This window comes from Leptopilina boulardi, unplaced genomic scaffold (assembly GCF_019393585.1).
Source record: "Leptopilina boulardi isolate dan_hultmark-lab unplaced genomic scaffold, ZJU_Lbou_2.1 LbouV2_396, whole genome shotgun sequence".
Lineage (NCBI taxonomy): Eukaryota > Metazoa > Arthropoda > Insecta > Hymenoptera > Figitidae > Leptopilina > Leptopilina boulardi.
The window spans coordinates 901,681-922,411 of record NW_026137969.1 but is presented as its reverse complement, the minus strand read 5'-3'; the positions used below and the strand labels follow the sequence as shown (position 1 = coordinate 922,411).

The 20,731-nt window shown below is 27.2% G+C and overlaps 1 protein-coding gene across 1 annotated transcript; it reads right to left on the bottom strand.

Moving 5' to 3' along the window:
• Positions 1-10,900: 10,900 nt before the first annotated feature.
• LOC127288788 (protein krueppel-like) lies at positions 10,901-20,387 on the bottom strand. Its single transcript, XM_051316442.1, has 3 exons — positions 19,900-20,387; positions 14,055-14,769; positions 10,901-13,957 (listed from the first exon to the last, which is right to left on the bottom strand). Exons 1-3 carry the CDS (start codon positions 19,937-19,939, stop codon positions 13,144-13,146), a joined length of 1,569 nt encoding a protein of 522 aa, XP_051172399.1. The 5' UTR covers positions 19,940-20,387; the 3' UTR covers positions 10,901-13,143.
• Between the last annotated feature and the right edge of the window lie 344 nt (positions 20,388-20,731).

The window sequence follows — 20,731 nt, the reverse complement described above, 5'->3', positions numbered from 1 at the left end:
TTTTACATATTACTATTAATTCAAGATAATTCATGGTAATTCGAGATAATTCAAGATAATTCATATAGTAATTCGAGATAATTCAAAATAATTCGAGATAATTCAAAATAATTCATATAGTAATTCAAGATAATTCATATAGTAATTCGAGATAATTCAAAATAATTCGAGATAATTCATAGTAATAGGAGATAATTAAAAGTAATACGAGTTAATTTAAGTTAATTCATAGTAGTTCGAGATAATTCAAGATAATTCATAGTAATTCGAGATAGTTCAAGATAATTCATAGTAATTCGAGATAATTTAAGTTAATTCATAGTTATACGAGATAATTAAAAGTAATACGAGTTAATTCAAGATAATTCATAGTAATTCGAGATAATTCATAGTAATACGAGATAATTAAAAGTAATACGAGTTAATTCAAGTTAATGCATAGTAGTTCGAGATAATTCAAAGTAATTCCAGATAATTCAAGATAATTCATACACTGAGAGAAATGGATAGTAAGAATTTGATAGTAAAAAGAAAGATTGTACAAGGTACTATCATTGTGTTACTGACAAGAATCTACTATCAACATTTTACTATCCAAGATGTTACCCAAAGACGTAAAATATGTTAGCTTTTGGATTGTAGTCACTACTATCAAATATTGTAAAAATTAAATGTGAGCGCATGCGCTGATTGTGGTGTATACTTCGCCTATTCAATTGCGGTCCTTGTGTTTTCACGCACGTGTTTATATATAGTGAAAAAAGTTGTGAATAAAAAAATGGACGAGTTTGTTAAAAATTTATTAATGTCGTGGAATATGGAATCTTTGATTCCATCTTTTGAAGGTATTTTGATTGAATTAGCGAAGACTGAAGTGTGAACGTGTTTATAACCTCAAAACAATTTTGCGTTGTTTAGACGGTGAAATTGATGAAGAATCGTTTTACTTACTGGACAATGATACAATATCACTCATTATACCAAAACCAGAACCTCGCTTAAAATTTTTTAAAAAATTTCAAGATTACAAAAATCAAGTAAGTTTTTTTTCGTTTGTATAAATGTACATGTGTTTATTGAAATTTTTTTTTGGAAAAAAAACTTTTTCATATTTTTTCTTACTTTTTTTAAACTTAAAAATTAGTAAAATAATACAAATTCAATTGACTCTGTGAAAAAAATATACCGTTTGATAAATATATTTATGTTTAAGCAAGTCCTTTTTATAGACGGAGTGAAAAAATAGACATACCCTTTTTTATGTAAAAAGTTTAAAGTTTAAATTCTTATCGAAATGTCTTATTAAAATAAAATGAAATTATTTAAGTTTACAAAAAAAGCGAGGTTAGGTTCGTGTATATTTGCCACTCGAGAACGTAAAGAGATCGTATAAAATTTTTAACATCAAAGATTGTAAATTGTACAATCAAATTTCTATAATCATCTGATAGTAAATACTACAATCTATATCGCTGTCTGTATATTTAGCACTAAATATGGTTGCCCTTAACATCATTATGTTACCCAGTAGCATAAATTTCTCTCCGTGTAGTAATTCAAGATAATTCAAAATAATTTGAGATAATTCAAGTTAATTCAAGATAATTCATAGTAATTCGAGATAATTCAAAGTACTTAAAAGTAATTTGAGATAACTTAAATTTTTTTTTACATATATATAACTGAAAGTAATTCAAAGTAATTCATGTTACTTCACGTTACTTCAGATAATTCAAGTTAATTTTATATAATTCGTAGTAATTTTATAGATAATTCAAAATAATTCAGGGTAAATCAAAGTTATTCATGTTAATTCACGATATTTTAGATAATTCAGGATATATGGTATATACTTTAAGTTAAGTTATTTCATAGTAATTTGAGATAATTAAAGATAATTCACAATACTTTAGATAATTCAGGAGAATTCAACGCAAGTGTATACACATTAATTCACGAGTTAATTCGCCCTTGATATTTAAATAGAAAATAATATTTTTTTTCCTTATTGTTAAATATAAAATAAATTTTTATAAATATGTAAAAACTCGAGGAAGGAAAACCTAGCGAAATGGTGATCTGAGAAAAATCTCCCGTTACGAAAACACTGCAACACATCATAAGCGCGCGAGAAAGATATGAAAACGATAGACGCAGTGGGTATATATATATATATAGATAGCGGGCGCGCTGTATCTCTCTCTCAGGGTTTTTTAACGGCGCGCGGGGTGTAGAAGGTGCTACAACACGCGGGCACATCCCCACTCCAATGTGGGCCATCCACCCCTGAAAAAAGAGTTAATATTGATCCGTTTTTTTTTATTTGAGTCACCCTCAGGTTTTTTTCACCCTCGCTATTTTTTTTCTTTCCCCGTTGCACGGGTATCTTGCGCGTAAGAGAGAAAGAGAGAGAGAAGGAGAGTGAAAAAAAACTCGGCCTTATACACGAGATAACGCAAGAGAGTGAGAGAGAAAAGGAATTAGTGTTTCTATAGCAACTCTCCTTATACCCTGGTATGGTCCGTGAGTCCGTTTTTACCAATTTTTTTTTCTCTCCTTCCCCCTTTTAGACACAAGACTACTTGGTCTTCGATTTAACTGCACTGCGTGATATAGTCGCAAGAAAAATGGCAAGACATTTTTTTTTTTTTTGTTATATTTTTTCCACGTTTGGATTTGAATTCTGGAATTAGTTCCGCGATATTTCGTTGGATACCATTTTAATTAATTTAGATAATAATTATTTGCTTCAAGTAAATATTTATTTGATAATAATCAAGTAATCGATTATTTGAATTAAATAAATTTTTTTTTCAGTGTGCTGTCCAAAATAAAAACCTATAATTTAATTGATTCAAATTGGTTACTTGACTATTATGTATCAATTAAATATTTACTTGAATCAAATAACTGTTTACTTGAACCAAATAATTTTTATTTGAATTAAATAAACTTTATTTGAACCAATAATTTTTGTATTTGAAACAAAAAAAAAATTTAATTGACACAAATAAAAATTATTTGGTTCAAGTAAATATTTATTTTTGACAATAATCAAGTAACCAATTACTTGAATCAAATAAATTTTGTTTTGTGTATAGTGAAAATTTTTAAATATTTCAAGAGATTCTTATAAGAATCTCTTGTCATAGTGAAATATAATATTTAAAAATTGTCTTTCTTTTTTATCTGCATCAATTTAAATCCCCTAATTTATATGGGGATCGCAATACTTTTGTATAGTTGGTCGATTGGTGGGGGAGCATAACCCTAAAATCACACTGTCAGGTTAAAACGTTCTCTAACACTACTAAACGAATTTTTCGAATATCGATTTAAATTAAAAATGAATTCAAACCCGCACACATATATGTCTCTTCATCTGTAAATTAAAAATCTTTGAAAATTTCTTCCAATATAAAATAAATGAAATTTCGCATTTTAATGGCGCATATATGGAATTTCATTTATTATTTCTCAAGATAAGAATATTTATCTTTTCTACAAAAAAAATTCTTTACCATATAGAAAAGTAATTTTTGCCTTTTTACTTATATCTTAAGCAAAAAGTAAAGGAAAAGTAGATTCAATTCAGAGTCCAATTAGGTTTTATTAAGAATTAATGTAGATTCAAGTTAAGATTAATATACATATATATATATATATAGGAAAAAGTTAGATTCAAGGTAGGTTCAATGTATAGGGTCAAAGTAGATTTAAGGTAATGTCAAAGTTAAAGTAGGTTTTACAAAGTGTTTGGATAAGTTCAAAGTAGATTTAAGGTAGAGTAAAAGTAGGTTCATAGTAGGTTTAAGGTTCAATCTAGGGTCGAAGTAGGTTTTATTAAGGATTTTTGTAAATTCAGGTTAGGGACAATGTAGGGTCAAAGTAGATTTAAGGTAAGGTCAAAGTTAAAGTAGGTTTAACAAAATGTTTGGATAGGTTCAAAGTAGATTTACAGTAAAGTGAAAGTAGGTTCAAGGTTCAATTTAGGGTCGAAGTAGGTTTTATTAAGGATTTATGTAAGTTCAGGTTAGGGACAATGTAGGGTCAAAATAGATTTAAGGTAAGGTCAAAGTTAAGAAGTAGGTTAAGTAGGTTTAACAAAGTGTTCGGATAGGTTCAAAGTAGATTTAAGGTAGAGTGAAAGTAGGTTCATAGTAGGTTCAAGGTTCAATTTAGGGTCGAAGTAGGTTGTATGTAGGTTGTATTAAGGATTTATGTAAGTTCAATTATTTGAGGTCATAGGGTAAAAGTAGATATACAAGGTATAGATTCAATGTAGAGTTAAAGTAGATTTAAGGTAATGTTAAAGTTAAAGTACATTTAATAAAGAATCTGAGTAGGTTTATAATAGTTTTAAGATAGAGTGAAATTAGATTTAATTTAGGGTCGAAGTAGATTTTATGTAGATTTTATTAAGGAATCTCAATTAATAGATTTTTTTAAAAATAGGGTTAATATAGAGTACTAGTAGGTTCAATTCAGGGTTAAGGAAATTTTATGTAGATTTTATTAAAAATTAATCTAGTTTCAAATTAAGTTTAATATAAGAAAAATTAGATTTAAAAACATTTCTTGTATCTATTAAATGTATCTTTAAATCAAAGTTGAAGTAGGTTTAATAACGGATCAGAGTAGGTTTAAAGTAAAGTAAAAGTAGGTTCAATTCAGTGGCAAAAAAAGAGGTTTTATTAAGAAGTATAAGTTCAAGTTAAGCTCGATATAGGGTAAAAGTATAGGTTCAATGTAGAGTCAAAGTAGGTTTATGGTAGGGTTAAAGTAGATTTAATAAAAGTATACAGGTAAGAACCATAATGTAATTTAGGATTTAAGATGATTTAATGTAAAGTTAATTTAGGTACAAGGTAGTGTCAAAGTTAATTCAAGGTAGGTGTAATGTTGGGTCAAAGAAGGTTTAATTTAGGTTTTATTTAGAGTTAATACAGTTTCAAATTATAGGGTTAATATAGCGTAAAAGTATATTAACGATAGGGTCAAAGTAGTTTCAAGCAGGGATCAAAGTAGGTTTAATGAAGATTTTATTTAGAGTTAATACAGTTTCAAATTAGGGTTAATATAGAGCAAAAGTAGTATTTGGGTAAGTTCTTTGTAGAGTCAAAATATATAGGTTTAATGCCTGGTTTAGGGGTTAATTAAAACATTAGGGTTAATGCATTTTCAAGTTAGGGTCATAATAGGATTAAAGTAGTAGGTTTAAAATAACTTCTGTGTACGGTTAAAGCAGGTTCAATGAAGGGTAAATAAAGACTTCATTAGGCGATCAAGGTAGGTTCAATGTAGGGTTAAAGTATATATTTTTATTGTAGTTTCGAAGTAGAAAGGGTAATAAGAGGCCTAAATTAGGGTCAAAGTAGGTTCAATGTAGAATTAAAGTAGGTAGGATAAATAAAGGCCTTAATTAGGGTCAAAATAGGTTCAATGTAGGGTTAAAGTAGTTTTATTGTATGATTGAAATAGGAAGGGTAAATAAAGACCTAAATTAGAGTCAAAGTAGGTTCAATGAAGAATTAAAGTAGTTTTATTGTAGGGTTAAAGTAAGAAGGGTTAATAAAGTCTTCAATTGTAAAATGAAGGGTCAAGGTATAGACTCAATGTATAGGATTAAAGTAGTTTTATTGTAGCGTCAAAGTTGGTTTAAATAGGGTAAATGTCCCAATTACTGTTATGTACAACCCTAAGACCGACTTTAATGATAAAATAATAAAAGTGTGTAAATGAAATAATGATTTAATTCTTTTTGTTAAATCACTATTACTGTCTATTAAAATAGAAACGATACTTTAAACTTGAAGAAATAACAAATATATTATTAAAAATATTAACTTTTTTAAAAATGGCATATGCTGGTATTACTGCAAGTTTGCATGAATTACTGCGACTGATGTGGACCATAATTACTGCAACGCTAAAAGTGTTGATTCAGAGGTTAGGATGACTGGATAGACCACAGTAATAGCAGAATGCGAAAAATATACGCATGCTCTAATTACTGTGATAGGTTCAATTGTAACTTGAATAAATAATTTGATAATAGTCGAAATATGCATCATTAGTGGATATAATATCAAATATCATTTGGAATAAGTTTTAAAGTCATTTTGAAACAGTTTTATGTTTTCAATTACTAAGTTTTACTTATTTTTATAAAAATCGCAGTAATTGGCGCATCAGCAGTAATTCATACATACTTACTCTAGTTTGATACGAATCCCTCTTCTTTCAAAATATTCTTGTCCCTATATTCTTAATGAAAATAATAACATAAATAGAACATCTCCAAAAAATTTATTTTGAAAACATTAATTTGAAATTTTCTTTTTTTTTAAATTTAAAATCAAAACATGCGTAAACTGTGGAAGATACCGTTTTAGATATACACATACATGTGTTCATAATGGATGTGATAAATGGTGAAAAATAGTTAATATTAGAGCTAGGTATTAGTCGAGACATTCAAAAGCACCTGTCGTTTTTGCAAAGTAGAAGACATGACAGGCAACGGGAAAGAGAGCGAGAGAGAGAGAGAGAGAGAGATTTTGAAGGACATCCTCTATAGAAATAATATAGATCCTTGAGGATTTTAAGAAGAGGCCAAAAGGATTCGCCATATGGCATTGGCAGGATGTTCTGCACGAGGCAGGATTGAAGCATTTGACTCTCTTGGGGGAAGAGGCCCATTTATTTGGCGTGTGCTATATAATTAAGTTTCGAGTCGGTCGGCTTTCCGAGGAGCTTATTACCTCACTCAGTCAGCGCTCCCTTTTTTCTTTTCTCTTTCTTTTTCTACCTTTTAAATTTTAAAAGGATCCACCAAATTACTTTAGGCAATTTTTCTAAAAAAAGAAAAACGAAAGGAGACATTAGTTTTATCAAATGAGAAATTTTCTCTCTTCTATTTTTATTAAAAAAGTAGTTTTTATGTGTTATAATTAATTTATAGAATTGGTAATGTTATTTTTTATAAGAAATATTTAAAAATTTCTAACTCTCTTCACTTAATCTTCATTGGATGTAATTCTAATTTTTATTAACATACATATTTATTCGTTCATTGACCTAATTTTAAATTTGGTCCAATTTTTATGTATAACCTTTTAGGCCTCATCGGTAAGAATATCGATAAGTATAAACGTTATTCAAAAGTTATAAAAAATTAGTTTCCAACAGAATGACAAATTATGGAAACTTAAATTGATTCTTTTTATATCAATTTTGTATCAATTTGATACTTTTAAATTAATGTATATTAAAATTAAATATATACATATAAATGCGTTATATATTTAAGTTTTTTTAATATAAATGTCGCAAAGGAATTTATAGTGTGACCCACTTCTTGTTTTTTTTCATTCCAAATAAATATCGACCTTGAATAAAGATAATTCATTCTCTGAGGCTATTTTTCGAGATTTAGGTTCAATTTGAAGATCCGTTTATATATATATATATATGGTTTTGAATGCAAAGAAAGACGTAGTGTCGTCGTCGCGAGTGCCACGACTGCGATCTGTTGCATCTGCCACGTGCCCCCACATTATGGCATAATGTGTCACTGTGCCACGCACGGGGTTGAACCCTCCTTTTTTTTCTTTTCTTTTTTTTTTTTTTTTTTTTTTTTGCTTCCTCCACTCAGTGGACCAACAACCATTGGAACCACACGCACCTTCACGCTTGACGCACTCTTTGTCTGGCGGCACACAAACACTCGCGCAGCGCACGCACGTAATGGAATCCTAGATTTTGGAAACTCCAATTCACTCATGCAGCTGAAATGCAGGTCGCGTATCACAAGGACTCAGGGGGCGATATATATATATATATATTTTTTTATTTTATTTCATCTCCCCCTTGTACTTTATAGTCTTCCTTATCCCCCCGCACATCCCTTCATATACACCCTTAAATACTCTGCACCACCCGCTCTTTCTCTCCAATCTATATAGTTTTCATTGTATAGGCACCTCTTTTTATTGTGTACAGATACTCATCTGGAAATATAGAAAGGAAAAAACTTTTACTGTATTTGATTCAAGTATAATTGCGTTTAATTGATCCTTCAATGTCAAGTAATCTTTTGCCTTAGAGGTGTGTATTTTAAACGAATAATGTCATCCGTTCTATTGAGAATTCCCTCTGTGAGGATTTATCTTATATTTTTTTTTAGAGATCTTCATTGTATAAATGAGATTTTCATATAGGTGCGCAAGTAATTTCAAGTACGAAATTCCAGGACTGCCAATCCGGCCCAACTTGATTTAACTTAAATTAATTTAAATTAACTTGAATTATATTGAATAAATCCTCACTAGATAACTTAAATTAACTTGAAGTATATGAATTATCCTGAATTATATCAAGTATTATGAATTATCATGAATTACCTTGAATTACTTTGAATTATCTCGAATTTCTATGAATTATCTTGAATTAACTTTAAGTATATGAATCATCCTGAATTAATTTGAATTATCATGAATTACCTTGAATTATCCTGAATTAACTTGAATTATCATGAATTACCTTGAATTAATTTGCACTATTTTGAATTATCTCGTATTGCTATGAATTAACTTGAATTACTTTGCATTACTTTGAATTACTTTGAATTACCTCGAATTACTTTCAATTATCTAGAAATATCTCAAATTAGTTTGTATTATCTCGAATTACTATGAATTATTTTGAATTAACTTGAATTATCACGAATTAACTTGAATTACTTTTAATTATCTAGAATTATCTCGAATTAGTTTGCATTATCTCGAATTACTTTGAATTATCTCAAATTACTTTTAATTATCTAGAATTATCTCGAATTAGTTTGAATTATCTCCAAATACTATGAATTATTTTGAATTAACTTGAATTATCTTGAATTACTTTGAATGATCTGAAATACTTTGAATTATCTCGAATTACTATGAATTATCTTGAATTAACTTGAACTAACTTGAATTTCTTTTAATTATCTAGAATTATCTCGAATTAGTTGGAATTATTTTGAACTAACTTGAATTATCTCGAATTACATTTAATTATCTACAATTATCTTGAATGAGTTTGCATTATCTCGAATTAGTTTGAATTATCTCCAAATACTATGAATTATTTTGAATTAACTTGAATTATCTTGAAGTAACTTAAATTAACTTGAATCTTTTACAGTATAAATTCTTTTTGCCAATGATGAAACGAATTTCGGCCCAATAATGGCGCTTCAATGGCCATCAGTGGAATTATTAATTCCATTGATAATTTTAATTCTCCCTTTCAAAATTCGAATTCTTCCTTCTTCTCTGCGCTTTAATTCCTTTTAATGTCAATTTGAAATTTACTGTTACCCGAATAATTCTTTACTGATAATTCTATAATTCTCTAAAATTCAAAATATAAATTCCTCATCATTGGAATAATAATTCTAATAATTTGATTCTAATTCTCCCAATCTAAATTCTCATTCCTTTGCTTCTTTTTGGTATTTCCAATATTAAAAATCTAATTCATCCGATTTCATTCCCTCCAATTCCACAAAATAATTTAATTTCTTCCACTCGGAATTTAAATTTCTCCGCTTTATCTTGATAATTCTATATAGGTAAAATAGTGATAATTCCAATTTGAAAATAATAATTCCATTTGAAATTCCAATTTCATTTCATTCAAATTCCTTCTCTTTATGATAATTCCAAGGATAATTCTAATTCCCCTATTCAACAAAAATTCCTATTTCCTAATTATTCTACGATTCTCATTCGTAATTCCTATTCCTCTACTAATTCCTATGGTAATTCCAATGATTCTTACTTTTTCCATTTCCAATTCGATATCGTTCGCTTCTCTGATAATTCTAATTCGAAATTTAAATTCCTTTGTTTCTTTCTAATAATTCCAATGATATAATTGATAATTCTAATTCGAAATTCTCATGCCTCTGATTCTTTTTGGTATTTTCAATAATAATAATTCTAATTCCAATTGATAATAATTCGAATTCCTCAGAATCTTTCTGATAATTTTAACGATAATTTTAATTCTAATTCTCTTGACTAATGGATAATACCTTAATAAAATAATTTCTAATTTTAATTCATAAATTAAAAAATTAAATTGATTTTTTTCTACTGTAATATATAATTAAAAAATAAAATATGAATTAAATTATTATTTTTTCTATTATAATTATTAAAAATTGAAAAAAAGGGTTTTTGAAGGAAGGAAAGAGAAAAGGAATTTGTTTATAAAATAAATAAAATCCAGTCAAATTAACGATTAAATAGCGAATTTTAATAATAAAAATAGATTGACAGAGCAGTCGACTTCGTGTGAAACATTCAATTATACAATATTATTAAGTCCACATGACATTGAAGGAACAATCGAGAGTTTTAACTTATAATAAATTATTCACTAACCCTTAATAGATATATATTTACATTTTTTTTTTATATATATAAAGTTTTGTTTATTTAAATTTTTTTTTCATTTTATTAAAGAAAAATTCATTGAAAATTATTTAAAAATTTTCACTTAATTTTTTTTTTTTAACAGCCACTCGCGCAAAAAATTTCTGTTTACTCTCGATTCTCACACGACATTGATTGCGTTGCATTTTTTTTTTTTTTCGATAATTTCTACATAATGATGATTATTACACGACTACTTACAGAATATAACTTATAATGAAAAAAACAAGACAGTTTTTATTTAATATATGTTGTGAATTTTTTTTTTTAATTTTTCCCAATACTCTTGGTTTTTGTTCCGCTTTATTTATTATTATTTTTTTTTATTTCTTCTTACACTTATAAGAATACTATTTAAAATCAGTCTTGTGTTTGAGATATACATATTTAGATGTCTGGTGAGGTAGAGTTAGTTTCATTTTTTTTTTTTTTTTTTTTTTTTTTTTTTTTTATAGTATACAAGTGTCCTTCAAAGTATTTTTTTTTTCTTTATTTTCGTCTAGTGCACAAAACTGGACTATTTGAGCAAAAATTTGTCCTTTTTTTCCTTTTAATATTAAAACATCAATTTTTTTCTTATAAAATATCAGTAGTTGTGCACTGTGGAAAAAATTATTTTTATTATAATATTTTACGTAAAACTAATTTTAAAAATTGATTTTTTTTTAATTTTTCCGAAATTTCGGAATTTTTTTTAAAAATAGTTTTAAAAAAATTGATAATTAAAAATATTTTTTTCCAAATAATTCGAAAAAATTTTTGGCGTATTTTTGTTATTTCTTTTTCATTATCATCATCATCATCATCATCATCATCATCTGTTTTTTCAATCAGTAATAAAAATATTATTCCAATTTTTTTTTTTTTTTTTTTCTTTTAATTAACTATTAAGGTCAGAATTTGTACCCTCTTTCGTTGAATGTGTCAAAAAATTTGAACGGAATGAATATTTTTTTTTTTTTTTTTTCCTTTTAGAATGAATATTATTGAATATTATTCAATTTGTACAAAATTTATACTATTGAATAATATTGAATGATAATATTTTAAATATATATATATTTTTTTTGTTTTATTTATTATGTTTAATAAATTATTATTATTATTTATAATAAAAAGAGGTAAAAATATAATATTGGAAAATGTTTGCACCTTAATAATAATAAATTACAGTGTCTTGCGTTAACATTTTCTCCACATTTTTTTTTTTTTTTTCTAATTTCTCTTACAATAACAACAAAAAAAAATTCACTCAAATAACAATTATATTGTTTTAACGGAAAAAAATTATTTTTGATTAATTCAACGAAATTTTTTTTTCAGAATCGACATAGATAATTTAATTTTCGATTTAAGGAGATTCAATGCCAAACATAACCTAAAACTAAAAGAAAAAAGTGAGGAATTTTTTTTTAAACGAAAAATTAAAAGAAAACAAAAATATGAAATAATTTATAAATTTTTTTAAAAGAACCATAAATGTAATTTTAGAAAAACAATTTGGTTTTAATAAAAAATTATTTTTATAATAATACTAATTATTATTATTATTATTATTTCATATTTTGTATTGATATTTTAAATTTGTAGCAAAAAAATCATTGTGATATCGATCAATCGAATTCAATACAATCGATTTTTTTTCATTGGATTAGGAGCAGATTTAATTGGATATTATATTCAATTAATTGGATTTATTTACCAAACGAATTGAATTAACGTTCCAATAAACTGGATTTAATATCCAATTTTTTTTTAAATCAAAAATCGAATTAACTGAATTTAATATCCAATTATTTGAATATATAATCGAATTCGTTTTTTTTTAAATATTTTCATTTATAAGCTCCATTATCCAATTAATTGGATCAATAATCCAATTAGTTGGATCCATAATCCGATTAATTGGATAACAATCCAACTTATTGGATCGATTATCTAATTAATTGGACTATGTCAGTCAATAGAATTATTTGACAGAATCTAGCAAGCGTGATTTTAATTTCAAAAAATTAGTAAAAAAAAATCCAATCAATAAAATTGAAATTATTGATCAGTATTGATCGAGAATTATTCGATAGATTAATCCAAATGATTGAAACTAATTGAATTTTTCAATTTAATGATTGATCGATGTACTTTTTTGGAATTAATTCCTCACAATTCAATGAATTTGAAAAATAATTGATTCTATTGATCCAATTCATCCAATTGATTAATTCCAAGAAATATAATTTAATTTTGAAATCATCTTCTTGCATTGAATTTCCTTAATCACCGATGATTTTCTCCCTTTCTCTCCTCTCTTTTTTTTCGATCAATTAAATTTCTACTAGATTCGACAATAACTTATATAGACATATCTTTAGCTTCATTAAACATTAATTTTCAAATTTTTTGAATAAAAATTTCTTTTTTGAATCAAAACTTTCTTTTTTGAATCAAAATTTCTATTTGAATTCAAAATTAAAAACAATGTTTATTGATTTTTGAAGGGAGAATTTTTCCCCCTCACGGATATTTAAAATATCGAGATACAGCAAAAAAAAAATTTGCATACTCATCAAGAGCTGCGTCTGTTTTTTTTTTAATAACGATTCCAAGAATAACATTTTGTTGATAAAAGTTATTGAATCAGATTTGGATAGTATCATCGTTAGGATGATGATTTTTGAAGGAATAAAGTACTTGGACTAGCCACTGATATATTGAGTTTAACATCGTTAGCGTCATCATTATCATTATTATCATTAACATCATCAATATCTTGATGATGATCACTACTGGGACTTTGACTTAATGGTGAATCACCGCCACTGTGTGAATTTGAACGATGCATACCAGTTGACATTGAAAGATCCTCGGGTTCAGTTTGTTCAGGTAAATTATTTGGAATATTTGATAAATTCAATGGCAATGTAAGTGAGGCAATTTGTGATTTAATAATTGGACTTGTTAATGGACGATGTAATTGGACGGTTGTTGGTATTCTCATTTTACGTTGTGAATTAATTTCATTTTCATTTTGTTGCTGTTGATAATGATGATTTAGTCGCATATCAACGTCAATGTCAATGTCAATGTCCTCATCAAGATCATCGCTTGCCAATGATGGTGAACCAATTTGTGAACGTGTTGACGATGCATTACTACTTGCAGTTGTTATTGAACCGGCAAGGCCACATTTGTGATGCATTAAATGATGCCTTCGACGAAAACGCATTCGACAATGTTCACATTCAAAGGGTTTTTCACCCTTGTGAATTAATAAATGTGCCTTCAATTGATTTGAATCGCTGAATTTTGCTGAACACAATTCACATGCATAGGGACGTTCGCCAGTGTGTACGCGTAAATGACGACGTAGATTTGCAACTTGCACAAATTGACGATCACAATGGCTACAGTGATAGGGTTTTTCGCCGGTGTGCAGTCTCATGTGAGTTTTTAGGTGATGGTCCCTCGTAAATCTGTAACAAAAATTTAAAAGGGAAATTAAATTTCTGTTTTGTAAAATAATTCCAAAGGTATTAGGATAATTGAAGAAGTATAAGTTGTCTAACTTACCGTTTGTGGCACTCGGGACATTCAAATGGTTTTTCTCCTGTATGAGTTCTCTCATGATTCTGCAAAACGTGTTTATAGCCAAATGAACGTGAACAAACTTCACATGTAAATACTTTATCCCTACTATCCTTAACTGCCTCGGGACTAATTGACGAAGGTGGACTTAATGGTGCTGCGCCATCAAGTGGTAATTGAATACTATCAATTTTTGTTGTCTTTCCCATTGTATTGTTAAGTTTTCTCTTTAGGGGTTGTTGTTTTTTTGTTATACGATCAACGCTACTGCTCACTATATTATTGTTGTTATTATTGTTATTCATGATATTTGAATGATTATTTCGTCCACGTGATGATGATTTTGTACTTAAGGCTGGTGATATTGAACCTGATGTTGCGTGTAGTGGTGATGGTGGTGATGAACCACCGGTACCATTTCCTGGTGGTGGTAACCAACCACCAAATAATGTTTGATGATGCCTATAGAGTGCGGGACTTGCTGCCAATGTTGCATGTAAAGAAACGGGAATTCCGGCTGCCATTAATGCAGCGGTTCGACTTGCTGCCAATAATTGTTGTGGTGTTAACATTGATAGACCAGCGGCGGCTGCACCCATTCCAGAGAATAGTGTCGCAGCACTGTTATTATTCAATGGCGGTGATGGTGGTTGCTTTTCAGTTTCTTGCTTCATGTCGAGATGTTGACCGGGTAAGAGACCTGAAAAATGACAAATGGAATTGTTTTGTTAGTTAATAATTAAATACAGTTTGTAAATCTACATCCCTAGAATCTGAATTGATTAGCAAAATTGGACTATTCATTAATACCATCTTCGTTAGGACTTGGATTTATAGGGGATTAAGGAGTATCATATAGAATTAATTAGTTAGTTGGACCCTTTGCTAATTCCAAAGGAAACATTAACAAACTTATATTGAAGATTCTTAAACAAATTCTCACTGCTACAAATTAAATTAGGATATCTACGAACACCTCTGGGGCATTATTATCATAATTTTCAAAATCCGACGGTCCTGGTATACATCTTTTGGATTATCTGCAACATTTCTAGCAGTGAGGATTTGTTTAAAGAACCCAAATTTATAAATACTTTAAAATATCTTCAAGATTAATTTTTCCTTTGGAATTAGCGATTACAGGATGAATTCTCCTAATTTAAGAGAATTTAGGCTAGGTTTAGGAGTCCTAAACCTATAGCCAAATTCATCAGAAATATTGGACCCGTTATTTTTGTAGTATCTTTAATCTTCCGTTGATTATCAAAAATTTTGCCGAAGGGCTAAAAATAGTTGCTGCGATGGTTTTTAGAAATCATTTGGAATTAAGACTACCTATAGTTAATTTTCCTCTCGAATTAGCAATTTCAAAAATAATTCTCCTATCCTAAAACCTTCATCTTTAGTATAATTCAACAATCCTTAAAAATTTTGCTAAATGGCTAAAAACCATTGCTATTGGGGATTTTTAACTTAAGATTTAATTTTCCCCTCGAATTAGCGATTCTAAAAAAGTAATTCTCCTCTCCTAAAAATAATAATCTCTCCTCTTTAATTTCACTAATTCAGAAAATAATACTTAATACCAAATCAAATTCATCAGAAATATATGGAATCCGCAATTCTAAATTTTTCGAAATCAAAAAAAGTGAAAGTAAAAAAACTATTTTCTGTATAAAATTTATATATAGTAAATGTCGTCATGTCGAATTGAAAAATCGATATTAGAATGGGAAAGATTATATATAAACTGGAAAGCGGAGCAGTTTGGGAGTCAAGACGATTGTTGGTGAAAAAAAAAAAAAAAAAAAAATGGGGAAGGGTGATGAGGGAAACGGAACGAATAGAACGGGGAGAGAGGGGTGAGAGGGAAGGGGGATTTAACGGGTGGAGTTGAGAGGGAAAGGAGACACGTGCGCCACCCAATTGATCGGCAAAATTCTCCTCATTCTACTCTTCTACGAGGATTCGTTCGCGTATACTATATATTTTTTTCTCTTTTTTTCTCTCTCTCTCTCTCTCCCCACACGTGGAGGACTTGCTCCCGGAAACGACTCACTCCCACCTCATCCCCCCCTCTCCCCTTCATTCACATTCTTTTACACACGTCTCTGGGCGTTCATTCATGATATCGTGGGCCACCCACTGCCCCACGTGCCACGTCCTCCTTCTCCTTCTACTTCTTTTCCTCTTACATATTTTTACCTCCTCCTCCACCTTCTCCCTTTCCTTCAACCTCTTGGAACTTAATTTATCTTCATCTAATTAGAAAATTAATTTAACGGAATTAAGATGTCCATAAGAGAAAAGGGATATATTGGAATTAAAAGCGAATTTAGAAAATTCATTAAAAAATTGTCTCCCAAAGTTTCTTTTTTTTCTCCTTCTCCTCCTTCTTCTTCTTCTTCTTCTTCTTTTTAATTGAAAACTTTTTATTCTATTTTAACTTTATAAAAAGAGGATAAACTAATTTTAAAAAAAATGAATTTTCCTTGATTAAAGAAATTTGAGAATATTTTCCATAACAATATAACGAATACAATTATTGTAATTTTATAATTTAAATGGAAAAATATTGTCAAATTGAGAATAAATAAATATACATACATAATAATAATAATAATAATAATAATAATAATAATAATTTTCTACTGGATAGCCAAAACATCTTTTGATAAAAATATTCTCAAATTGAGAATAAACAAATGTTAATTGAACTGAATTGTAATTTTTTTTAAACGCAATTGAAAAATATTTTCAAATTAATTGTTTATATAATGAATTATTGTAATTTTGTTAATTCAAATAATATGTAATGAAAAAATATTCTCAAATTAAGAGTACATATATATAAATAACGAATTTAATCAAAGAAAAAAGAAAAATTACAATTCTGTTAATGAAAAAAATTTTTTTTAATTAAAATAACAGTGAATAAATGAATAAACTAAAATCCTCTACAATTGAGAATAAATCATTTGAATTTTAATATATATATCGAAATATAATTCTTTTACTATTTTTTTTCCTCTTCAAATAAGTTTGCATACTATATATATATATATATAGTATGCAAAGAATTTAAATTTAAAATATACTTTTTTTTTAAGTAAGAGTATATAAAATAGATATTCTAGATTTAAGAATATATTCTCATTTTAAAAATATTCTATATAAAAGAATAATATTCTAAAAAAATATTCTAAATTTAAGAATATATATTGTAAATTTAAATATTGTAATTGGGCAAAAGAATGAAATTACAAATTTAAAATATACTCTTGTTTTAAGAGGAAAATATATTCAAAATAAATAAAGTGTATTAGAAAATTGAATTAATCAAAAAAAAAAACAAAACAAAATTAACAAATTATTTTTAATTTTGTAATATATTTTCATTTTTCAGAATTCAAAGAAGAAAAGAAAGAGTCCCAATTCCCGATCAAGGAAAAATCGTCCATCACGTGGTGCCCTCTACCGGTAATACTTAAAACTAAATTTTGATATAAACAAAAAAATTTTTCCTAAATTAAAGATTTTCTTCAAAAAAATTATCTTCTAAAAAATTTTTTTCTTTCTTTTTGTTTACATTTAGTTTTTTTTCACTTTTTAGTTGTTTTTGTTTTAAATTTATAGATAAAAAAATATCTACACATCAAATTAATATTTTTATAATGAAAAAACGGTTAGTATACAATATATATATAATTTTTTTTTTTTGAAACTGAGTCCATTAATAAGCCTTGTGGCGAATCGATATTTTTTCCCTTATCACCGTTTCCCAGCAACAAGGAAGGACCGCCCTCCCCTCAATCCCTTTTCTAATTGGCCGCAAATTCCTTGTACTCGAGAGAGAAGAGATATACTTTTTTATTTCTTGAATTTTTCTCCAGAGAGAGAGAGAGAGAGAGAAAACCTTTTATTTATTTTTTTTATCATATATATGCGAAAAAAATCGGATTTTTTAATTATTTTGATTTATTGGAAACAAAATTTTTCTTTCTATTATTATCTAAAGGGTTTTTTTATCAAAAAAAAAAAAAAAAAATTGGAAATTAAAGAAAAGTTTAGTTGAAATCTAAAAATTCGAGATTTTCTTTTGTAAATTTTTATTTTTTTGGATTTAAATATAAAAAAAATTTAAAAAAAACAAAAAATCATACAGTGAAAAAAAAATTTATTTCGATTCAACTAATCGGTTACTTGACTTTATTATCAAATAAATATATTTACTTAAATCAAATAATTTTTCTTTGAATTAAATAATCTGTATTTTTGGAGCAATAATTTCTGTATATTTGAAACAAATACCATTTAATTCACAATAAATAATTATTTAATATAAATAAATATTTACTTGATACAAATAAATAATTACTTGATACAAATAAATATTTACTTGATAATAGCCAAGTAATCCATTTATTTAAGTGAAATAAACTTTTTTTTCAGTGCAGAGTAAAATTTAATTTTCCAAAATTTTTGAATCAAATGAAATTTTCATTCATCTCAGAATTTATGAAAATTTTATATATATAGGTACTTATAAAAAGAAAAAAATTGAAAACAATTGTCAAATTATAATAGAGAAACTGCTATTGCGATTAAAAACAAAATAATGATAATAATTCTTAAGGGCATGTCAAAGTCGTGCCCATTTTTATTATAATATATACAACAAAAGAAACGGAAAAATAGTGTAATTTTTTTTTATTTTCAATTCTAAATAATTTATTAATAAATTTTAAGGAATTATTTTTTGATATAAAAATTAATTAATTTTAACTATAATTCTTGTTTGCTACGAATTAGTGAATTTGAAAGTAATTTTTTTTTAATGTATATAGTGACTTTTAACCAAATTCTTTTTACTATTCAAATTATGTTAAAATTTACTAATGAATTAGCTAAAAAGTTATATTTACTTATTTTTTTTTTTTAGTAAATTTTAACTTAATCCATTTGCTATGAATTTATGAATTTTAAGTTTTAACTAACTCTGGTTAATAATACGAATTAGTGAATTTTAACTGATTCTATTTAACACGAATTAGCGAATTTTAACTTATTTTGTAAGCTTTAAATTATTGAATTTCGACTAATTCTGTTTGCGACGAATTTGTGAATATCAACTAATTCTGGTTTACTGCGAATTAGTAAATTTTAACTATTTCTATTAGCTACAAATTCACTAATTCTTTGCACTATACGAATTAGTTAAAATTTACAAATTTATTATCAAAATAAAATTCTATTTTTCGATTCATTAATAAAATTGAACTAATTCCGTTTTGTTACGAATTAGAAAAAAATTTTACTAATTCCGTTTTTTTACGAATTGAAAAATTTCATCTCATGCCGTTTTGATATGAATTAGAAAATTTTAACTAATTCCGTTATATTACTAATTCGCTTTGATACGAATTAGTAAATTTTAAGTAATTCCATTTGATTACTAATTCTGTTTGGTTACGAATTAGGAATTAAACGGAATTAATAAAAATTTTCTAATTCATAACAAAACGGCAGTAGTTGAAATTTTTCAATTCCTTAAAAACAGAATTAGTTAAAATTTTCTAATTACGTTTGTACGAATTAGAAAATTTTTTAATTTGTTTTAACGAATTAGAAAATTTTAACTAATTCCGTTTTTGTTACGAATTAGAATATTCTGACTAATTCCGGTTTGCTATTAATACGTTTTGTTATGACGAATTAGAAAAATTTCAACTAATTCGTATAGGAAAAGAATCGGTGATAAATTCCGTTTGTAAAGAAAGAAAAAACTAACGAAGAGACAAAAAAAAATTTGACTTTAAAATTAAATTACCTGCGGTAATTTGCGCCTCCTGTAGATAAGAAAGTGCCATCCTACGAATTTTTTATTGCAAAACACAAATACTCCATGCACACTTGATGCAAAAAAGAAATTGATGAAAATTTCTCTTCTTTTTTTTTGGTGTATATATATAAATATACAAACACAAGCACAAAAAAACACAAGAAATGTATCACTTTCACCAAAAGAAATTCCAAAAGCAAAGGAAAAAAATTTTTTTTTTCTTCGTGGAAATAAAACACAATATTTAAAACATTTTTTTTTCACTTAAATCACGAACAGTTTTTTTTTTTTAAGAATAAAATTTTCTTTTTTTCACAAAAAAATTGTTCTATTTTTTAATAAGAAAAAAACAAGTTCGAGTTTATAATAGTAAAAAAAAAATGATAATAATAATATAGGAACAACGTGTTAGAGAGCAACTACACAACTAAAAACTACGATGTTGCCTTGGGCTGACCTAACCCAATACTAAACTGACAATTTAGAGTCTGAAATCTTGGTTGGCAAAAGTAGAGAAGGAAGGAAACCCCCCACCAATGAGACCTGTTCTTCATCATCCCCCCCACCACATTGGATATATTTGGAAACGTGAGCGACTGTTGCGTGATTCGTTCGATACGCGCACAAAAGTGAGAGAACAAGAACAAAGTGGGACGGCACTTCCGTGTGACGTGCTAAAGTGGGAGGTGGTGAAAGAAAATGAGGGGTGGGGAGAAGAGAGGAAACATTGAGTGGAAGAGAGATAGATTTATGGTGGGGGGGAATGAGTAAGAAAGAGAGGGAGAAGGAGAGAAAGAGAGAAAAAAGAGGGAAAGGATAG

Bases quoted from the DNA above. Each gene is read 5' to 3' on its own strand.
- LOC127288788 (XM_051316442.1), bottom strand. From the start codon at position 19,939: ATGGCACTTTCTTATCTACAGGAGGCGCAAATTACCGCAG. The intron at 14,770-19,899 runs GTAATTTAATTT...GTCATTTTTCAG, and splicing joins GGAGGCGCAAATTACCGCAG to GTCTCTTACCCGGTCAACAT. The intron at 13,958-14,054 runs GTAAGTTAGACA...TTTTTGTTACAG, and splicing joins TGTCCCGAGTGCCACAAACG to ATTTACGAGGGACCATCACC.